This window comes from Penaeus chinensis, chromosome 38, assembly GCF_019202785.1.
Source record: "Penaeus chinensis breed Huanghai No. 1 chromosome 38, ASM1920278v2, whole genome shotgun sequence".
NCBI lineage: Eukaryota > Metazoa > Arthropoda > Malacostraca > Decapoda > Penaeidae > Penaeus > Penaeus chinensis.
The window spans coordinates 11,441,806-11,451,805 of record NC_061856.1 but is presented as its reverse complement, the minus strand read 5'-3'; the positions used below and the strand labels follow the sequence as shown (position 1 = coordinate 11,451,805).

General features: G+C 33.4%; 1 protein-coding gene across 1 annotated transcript in view; it reads right to left on the bottom strand.

The window, feature by feature from the left end:
• The window catches only part of LOC125046040 (39S ribosomal protein L15, mitochondrial-like), a 6,574-nt gene extending 1,478 nt beyond the window's left edge, over window positions 1-5,096 (bottom strand). Inside the window, exons 1-4 of the mRNA XM_047643638.1 lie at window positions 4,974-5,096; window positions 2,206-2,360; window positions 1,399-1,564; window positions 1,020-1,179 (exon numbers count right to left, since the gene is read on the bottom strand). Of these exons, the coding sequence (XP_047499594.1) occupies window positions 1,020-1,179; window positions 1,399-1,564; window positions 2,206-2,360; window positions 4,974-5,075 (583 nt within the window). The 5' untranslated portion in view covers window positions 5,076-5,096. The remainder of the gene's footprint in view (window positions 1-1,019; window positions 1,180-1,398; window positions 1,565-2,205; window positions 2,361-4,973) is intronic.
• Window positions 5,097-10,000: the final 4,904 nt, after the last annotated feature.

The following is a 10,000-nucleotide window of genomic DNA, read 5'->3' as shown; positions in this document are numbered from 1 at the left end:
ATTTTATAAATAGAACTTCATGCCACATTGATATACTTAGACAAAATCATGGTTCCACAACTGAGGTAATCACTTTTGTGTATTGAAATTTCTGCAGTTACTAATTGCTCCACAGTGAAACAAAATGTGACAGGATAAAAGCCAATACACATTAGTTTCAAATACAAAATGGGAAGTAAATGTTTTGACACAGTGTTGTTTCTGAATATAATTTTCCCCAGGAAATTTAAGGACAACACAACAAGGGGTATTTTGTTTTATATAAAGAATATTAATGAAAAGGATTAGATTATTTGAAAGATTTAGGTGTTATCTGAAATAACTTAAATTATTATTCAAGAAATATTAGAAATGCATATGCAAATGAATATCCAAATGAATATGTAGCAATACACCAAAGACTGTGATTATGAATTTTTAGGGTATATATAAATAATGGTGGTGCATGGCAACTCATTTGTAGTTCTTATACATCTAGTAGTCATGACATCACTGTTTTGAGACAAGCCAAAAAATCCAGAGAAGTGAATGCAGGATGAAATAATTTAAGCAGACTATGCTGCACACTATCTTTAAAAAAATATATTCATATAAAAAAAAAACAGGAAGCAATTTAATGGATCAAAGCAGAAAACATTGTTCATCCGTAACTGTTAGGCTTACCAATGTCATTGTGTATTGTACATATGGAATACAAAATTTGTGAAACAAAAAACTGTTTAAGTATACTGAAAAAAATGATATCCACATGTGGAGTGTGTCGTAAACAAAACTGCGTAATGTTATAAACCTTGTTTAAGCATGTAATCATAAAATTTTCTATATAAAACAAAATAAAAATAGGCATTGTATTATCAAGGTCTCAGAATGATTCATCAAAGAAGCGTGACCATTAGAATATGAGTTTTTTTCTAATTTTGTGCCTTCACTTATATATGCATTTTTTATTTTATTTTTCATTACAAAAAACAAACATACAGTTCCTTTTTCATAACTTTTTCTGGAAACTGTTAACACACCTCTTTTAAACAAGGCCATAGGATTACACACAGCACCGAGAGCAACAGGGTCATAATATGCAGTGGTGATGGTTCCTCCATTACGCTCAATTGTTGCAATAACTGCTTCAGTTGCCCACTGCACCTCAATGTTCATTCTGGTCTGGAAGTGATCCATGCCCTGCAAGAATAAAACCATTTTTTTCATCAGATATACAAACAAATTTTTTGCCTTTGAAAAATTAAAAACTGAATTCACCTAAATTCAACATATTTATGGATAATACATCATCAGACTCTCCCATAATAATGAGAATTATCTTAGCACAAGGCTTTCATTTTTTTTCTGCAATCCCAGAAAAAATAAAAATAACATTTAGAAATGACAACACAGACTTACATCATCTTCTAGCATAATTCCTCCCTCTTTCTCTTCTGGATGAACAGAGAACAAACCTGTGGCAACCAGCTGAGTCAGATCAACTGGGATGTCTGTTCTCAAACGGTTTGTATCCACAAGCATCTGCAGCCTTCCCATACATAATGGTACATATGACAACTTCAGACTGAAAAAAAAGGTAATTCTGGAAAACGTGTGCTTAACTCTCTTCATCTTTATTTGATCTATTATTTTTGGTTAATCTTTATGATATGTATGCACTAAGCTATGGCAAACTGAAGATGATATTATTGTAGAGGCAAAAAGTTGGTGTCATTGGTACAAGAAATAATATCTTGCTGTGCATACCATGGTGAAGCCAGTTTTTGTCATGTGGTGCTGGGAGACAAAGCCCCCTATCAATCCTCCCCTCAGGCAGACATGCCCAGTCATGACAAGTAGATTGTTTAATACATTTGGTGGCATGGTAGTTGGGGACTTAGTATGTCCATATTGTAAAGGATTAGCTTCTTTATTTTCAGCTTCAGTGGAAATATCAGAAACAACTGAGATCAAAAGAACTACCTGCTTTTTAATATAAGGAGTCTCTTTATCTGAACATTACTTGGCAGAAGGAAGACTAAGGAAGGATGAGAAAGTTCTTTTATAACAAGGACCCTTAAATACTTCAGATGCTGTGAAATGGATATATAGGATACTACAAGGCTTAGCAAAATGATTGATGAATCTTTAATTATTTGTTTGAAATAATTTTCTGCTGAAACAATGAAATCCTTTAAGTTGAAATCCCTATGATAGGATACTTACTGATGCCCCTTATAGTAGTTCTGACATGGAAATCGGAGATAGAAAGGATTGTTCCCTGTCTCGTAACCGAGCCTCATGAAGTTTTGCCTCTGCCCTGAACCCTTGCTTCCTGCCCCATGTGTCTTGCCTCCATGTATGCCACGGCTACGAGTTTTCTGCAACAAGATAACAGGATAAAATTCAGAATTGTATCAGTATAGTTATATATACCTAAAAATAGTTACCTGTGCAGAGTTTGATTTTAAATTTTAAGATTAATCTACCTTATCACATCATATTCTGTCATTTTTTGGAAAAAAAGGAACACAAAATTTATGCTACCATGAAAGGATTTTTTTCATCCATTATATGGAAAAATGTAACTTTTTACATATGAGCCAGTACTGTACATATGCCTTTTTCAATATGGTACATTCAAATTGTCCACTTTACCTAAACTTGTTAGTTAAGCCATGTACAATTTACTAATGAAAAGTGTTAAATGCAATTATATTGAATGAAATTAAATTAATAAATACCACATATGATGGCTGGTAGATGTATTTCTAACAATTTATAATATTAAACATCTACTTGATTTGCACTCTGCACTGGAAAGTTATTTATTCTAAAATGTTAAAACGTTAAATCTATGGCCAACAGCTATAATTGCCAATGTCCAAAAATGGCAATTTTGAGATAAGCCTACCACCAAACATGAAATGTTTGCTTCTGCAAGTGCTATAAAGGCTAATGACACGGTGCATTTGGGATGTCACACAAGCATTACTTTGAAATCCAATTCACTGAAAATCTTACATCACATTGCCACAAATGGCTGCCTTTTGAATACATGGCAATGGAGAGCTTCAGGTTGGCCACTTTTACTATATACTTCTATATTTTCCTCAAAGTCAATATGCCATTTTCAGTATACAAGTAAGAGATCTTACTGTTACAGAAAGGGAAAAAAGTGAAAACATTACAAAATCAATTAATTTTATCAATTTATATTTTTGGACCATAAAATGGTAGAAAAAATTTGGAAATTGAATTAGGAGGGATGGTTTTAACATCGACATTAATAAATATTTTATATTTTATCAATTAATCAGGAAAAAACCTGAAATGTTTGTTTAGAAAACTACAGTATAAAAAAATATATATGTTTTTTTTGCTATGAAAAATATTTGTCATTTGTATTATGTACGAAAATATCCTTAAAAAGATTAGATTAATGCAACACACTTTGAGTGGTCACAGAAAAAAATACATTTTGTGATTTATTATTGGCCAAATTTAAATTAACCCAATGCCGACAGGCATGACGTGTATGTACGTGCTATGCCCACTGTGAGTTACTTGTTTGATTGTTTTTACACATAGGTGGCTACACTTGTATCAAGTCACCAATAAGCCAATTATGAATACTGCATGTCTTGCTTGTTTATCCCTTCTTTGATTTACAAAAATATTTTACGTTATCTTATCTTGCTGTTACTAAAGTTTATAACATTATAGTAATTATAATGTTTATAACAAAAATAACACCAATGATATTCATAGCATTAGTAAAAAATACATTTTACTCACCAATTCAAATCACGTAAGGTCACAAGGTCTACTAATTGACTCCTTTATGGCTAAGCACTAGCAGAGCCATTTCACAAAAATATAGAAAATGAGCATAGCATTCCCCCATTTTTTATTCATTTTCCCCAGCGCCATTGGGTTAAAAGATAAAAAATTCAAAGGAGCTCTTGTCAACATTGACGATGATATATGTGTAGACTAGAAAAAGTTACAGTCATGGTAATAGAAATAATCTGTAAACATAAACAGCAATGCCACAAATCAAGGAAAAAGATCATGGAGAGTAATTAAAGATAATTATGTACAGCCACACTAAGAGTTTCTTAACAGAAGTATTAGCCTGTCTTTCCCAATCATTTCCATTATATATTTCATGCCCTCCCTGCTATTGAGACTATCATACCAAGATTGTCAGTGGAAATGGTCATTAGATCTCCTTAATCATTCATTTGCCCAGAATTCATAAATCTAAGTCGATTTTCTACAGAAAAACATCAAAATTGTTTCAAAAGCAAACCCCTACCCCATTGTCTATATTAACAAGATCAAATAATACTGATGGTCAAATTTTAATATTAGTACTGGTGTGCTTACCTTACTTTTGACACCAGATACTGATAAAACTCATCAATCCAAAACATTTCTTCTCTATACATTATATCAGCAAACAAATAATATCCTAGATAATATCTGTTATTCTATATTCAAGATAATATCTGTTATTCTTAACTATGTTTTCCAATTATCAGGCAGTGTTGCCAAGGATTTCTCGTTTTAAGTTTGGCTCTATCTTGCCGTGAATACTAGGAAAAGATTTGTTGTCCCAGGCGGGGATAAGGGAGCGACAGCCCCCTAAAGTAGGGGTTACCGGGGTTGAAGCCCCCTTTTAATAGAAATAAGTGAGGAACCTTGAATTTTGAAACGGTTTGCGGTTGAAATGAAGGTTGAAAACGTGCGACACACAATGAAATCAACTAGAAAAATGTTTGTTTCGTACGAGATGGCCACCCGTACTTTCTCCGAAAAATGACCATATTGATTTCATAGCTATGTGGCAAGTAACAATTATAAGTTACATATATTTGCAACAGCTACCGGTAAGGACGAAAGTTACTGTGTGAAAACATAAGCATTACACTCTTCAAAATACTTATCACTTAGTAATAAAACACCAAAATAACAAATAATATCCATACATTCTTATGAGCACCAGGATTTGGCTTCAGATTCGATAATCCGATTCTGGGCAACCTTCTTAACAGCGAGAGAGCCTTCTCGGTTCCCGCAGACGACGCCATGATGTTTACACCTGATCCCGACGACGGTAGGAACACGGACGTAATTTCTGGAACTGTTGGTTAAAGTGTATCTAGTTTGTCTAAGTCAAATTATCACTGATATTTTTGTAAATATTTTTGATATTTCTTGTTCTTCTCATTTCCTTATTACCATTGTCTTCATTATAATAATAGTATGATAATAATAGTAATAATAATACTATTAATAATAATAATAATAATAATAATAATAATAATAATAATAATAATAATAATAATAATTATTATTATTATTATTATTATTATTATTATTATTATTATTATTATTATTATCATTATTGTAATTATTATTAATATTATTATTCCTATTATTATTATAATTATTATTATAATGAAGACAATGATAATAGGGAAGTAAGAAGAACAAGAAATAACAAAAGTATTTACAAACATATCAGTGATAATAATAATAATTATTATTATCATTATTATTATTATCATTATTATTATTATTATTATTATTATTATTATTATTATTATCATCATCATCATCATCATCATCATCATCATCATCATCATCATCATCATCATCATCATCATCATCATCATCATCATCATCATCATCATCATCATCATCATCCTCATCATCATCATCACCATCATCATCATCATCATCATCATCATCATCATCATCATCATCTTCATCATCATCATCATATATAAACATATATACATATATACATGTACATGTATACATATATACAAATACATATACATATATACATGTATATCTATATACATATATATGTGTGTGTGAGTGTGTATATATATATATATATATATATATATATTATAGATGTGATGACCTCTTCTTTGGTGTTGTTAAAGGTGGCAACGTCGCACTTGGGGTTTTATTCGCACGTCTGAAGATACTCAGTAAAACAATTAACAGATCGCCAGACGTTACACATCTCAGAGGTCATCATTTAATTGTTTGGATTTGTTACTGTCAGTTGTGTTAATCACGAGAGTGTGGTTGTTTATTCAATAGAGACGTGACTAGACCGTTTCCCCGTTTGACGGCGGTATAAGTCCCTTTTAGCAGGATGATACTTCGTAGCAAAAAGGCATTTCTATCATCGTATTTAGACTTAAACCTGGGTGATATCAGAATAACAAAAATATATAGAACCGCGTTTAACCGATTGACGTTTATAACAAGCAACCATAAACTTACAGAAAATGCTTGTATAATTGTAAGGTTTCCATAAAAATGCAAAACACTTTTGACAATAAGAAAACAACGTTATCGTGTAAATAAATATACATTTTGAGTTGAATATATATATATATATATATTTTTTTTTTTTTACAAATCACACATTCAAATATTTGTAATACAAGAAAAAGTAAAATTACAAAACAAGTTCGTGAGTAGGTAAAAGTCAGGATAGGCTATATCACTACAAACCCTTTTCCGACACATAATACACATTTAACCCCTGTGATTCTTTGTTGCTGCCGAATCACACTGCTCCGTAACTGTATGAAAGAACCCTCAGCCTATGATAACTCAGACAATATTGAGAAATTTCACTTTCATTCACTTCGGTTGCCAGGTTACATAACGCTCTGCTTCGCGACGTCCAAAGGCAACTCCAGAGATTATGGTCCTTCCTTTTAATCCTTGAGTGGCCACCTGCAACGGCCCTCTTTCCGGGTCTGCGTTTCCCGTATCTGTGTATCTATGTCTGTCTGCCTCTGTATCTTTTTGTATGTAATTTTGTCTGTCTATTTATTGATTGATATATCTGTCTGTTTATATATATATATATATATATATATATATATATATATATATATATATGTGTGTGTGTGTGTGTGTGTGTATGTGTGTGTGTGTGTGTGTGTGTGTGTGTGAGAGTGTGTGTGTGTGTGTGTAGGTATGTATATTTCCCTATCCGTCTCTCTATCTATCTGTCTATCTACTTGTGTATCTATTTGTTTGTCTGTCTAGCTGTTCATCCGTCTGTCTGTTTGTCTATCTATCTGTCTGTCTATATCTCTCTGTTTGTCAGTCCGTCTCTCTATATATATGTATATGAGTTCGTCCGCCTATATATATGTCTGTTCATCTATTTAATTTATCGAGCTATCTACCTGTGTACCTGCATATTCATCCGTCTGTCTGTCCAGCTATCGATCTATCCATTTGTCTATCTATCTGTCTGTATGTATGTCTCTCTCTCAATATGTCCATCTGCCTATTACCCTGTTTATCTGCCTCTCTATTTGTCTGTTAATCTGTGAATGTCTCTCTATTTATCTGTTTACCTGTTTATTTGTCTGTCCATCAACTTATAGATATGTGTGTCTATCTAATTGTCTATCAATCTATCAATCTGTCTACCGTCGCATATAGAAAAAAAATATAGATATATATAGATTGATATAGATATATATGTATGCATATGAATATATATACATATATATACATTTATATGTACACACACACACACACACACACACACACACACACACACACACACATACACACACACACACACACACACAAACACACACACACACACACACACACATACGCACACAGACACATTTGTGTGTGTGTATATATATATATATGTATATATGTATATATATATATATATACATACATACATATTAATGTAAATTTATGTTTAGATAGATGCAGGTATAGATAGTTAAATAATTTTCCTTGATTGTAACGATTTATTGTTTGCAAATAAATAACAAAACAAAGAATTGCAAATCAATAAATAACAAAGATAATAAGTAAATAAAGCAACTGATGGTAATGACGCCTACGTTTTCCTCCCTACGCACTTTTCATTCACTGATTTGCGGTTTTCACATTTCACTGGGAACGCTGGGGCTAATGACACGTTTATATTAACGCCCTGAATACTGAAAATATTAGAAAGAAGGGATGAAAGTGTCCTTGCTGATTGTGGCTGTATGCACACCACTGGAGCGCGCCGAGAGTGAAGGGAAATTTTGGATATGACAACACCCATGCGCCACCATACATTTTCTAAATCATACGGGGTCTTTGATTAAAGGAAGGATTTCTTAGCGGTTGGGTGTTATATTTTAAAAGTCGGTTAAAAAGCTTTGTATTTTTATAAAACTGAGGTTGAGACTCCTTATTTTATATTTATTTTTTGACTACGATAACAGTAGGAATCTGTGAAAGATACTTCTAAATGCCTTTAAGATGTTTCTACATTGTCAAAAAAGGCAGAATATTTAACGTTGCCGTTAGATGTATATTAAAGATGTTTTATATAAACATTAAACAACCACCCTCATCTCCATTCGAGATTGATTGTCGTCGAGACTCATATTTGCCACGATATTTTGTTTTCTTTGTATCTTTTTTTCCTTCCATTTTCTTATATAAATCTACGGCGTTAATGACCTTCACAGTTCCACGCAATTCAAAAAGAAATAATCGTCTTGTGGTCATCGCGTCGGACGTGACTTCGCAGTGAAGATAACTGGGCGGGAAAACGATCCTTGGAATCGATCCGCCGCGGGGAAAACAACGGGTCTATGGGAAGCTGTTGCAGTTCGCTGGCGATTCTAAAGCGAGGAAGGTGAGAAAGAAAAACGAACAATTAAAAAATATATATATAAGTTTTGAGGTAATAACGGGAAGATGATATAATTATTGAGAACTCCCACGGGTTTTATTACTATACCAAACAGGTAATGCTAGAATCTAAGTGCTCCAGTCTCGATTTTTTAAGGTTATGCGACAAGGCTCGTTAAAACTACGAACGAAATATAAAAAGTCCATCTGTAAAGAGAGAAAAGTAAAATAGGTGTGGCGTCACTCGGCAGTATTATCCAACAAGGTCCTACTCTATGCGACTCGACATTTTTGCCACGTAGATGTAGGTCACGTGATTGACATAAACTCGACACGCGAATATTCGAGTAAAAGAAGTAAAGATAAGGAGAGCGAGAGAGGAGGGGGAGGGGTAAAAGCAAGGAAAAGTGATATTCGAAATGTTACCTCACGGAAAAAGGTTCTTTCGCGGTTGAGGAATAAGGAGAAAGCTGTTCGGTCACCGCTGAACTGTGCGTCTCTCTCTGTATGGGTACAGTGCTTGCAAGCGCCCATGCGTGGCCATGCGTTTGTGTGTAACGATGGCCCGTATTGACTGCGCTGACTTCTACTCATGCGGAGCTGTTATCCTTTGAGCTCATGTAGTTAATTCCTTTGTCTATATAATTTTATCCTGTATTGTATATTTTATGTAAAATTTTAGTTTTTTTTCTTCAGAATCTTGTATTTCAATTTATCTCTTTTAAGAGAACAATAGAAAGGGAGAATGACAGAAATGGATAGGGAGAGAGAGAGAGAGAGAGAAGCGTACACAAATTCACACATATGTACATAAGTGAGCATATGATGCAAGTGTATCAAATCTGCATAACCGAGTACAAGATTCCTCTCCCTATGCTGACACGAAAAGTCGACTTATCTTTCTTTGCATTTCCTCATCCCCGCATTTTCCGAGACGACCCATGGCAAAAAAAAAAAATAAATAAATAAATAAAAAATAAACGTGGATTTGTTTTAAGCTGTTCCAGTCACCGAGGCCTTTTCCGACCCTGTTTTTACGTCACCACTTCGTCACAACTTCGTCACAACTTCGTCACAACTTCGTCACAACTTCATCTCGTGTCATTCTTCATTTCCGAATCGTCTCTGAGGTACTTGTAAAAACGGTCTTAGGGAACGCGCAGATCCAATTGCTTTTAATGGTCATTTGTACTTGATGACTTTTTGCCGTGATGTACGGTCGTGCGTGATGCTTGTTGTGATCTAAAGGTCAAGATACTCGTGAGTTTTTCAGATTCAGATGTTGGAATACAAATGGAATATATATATATAT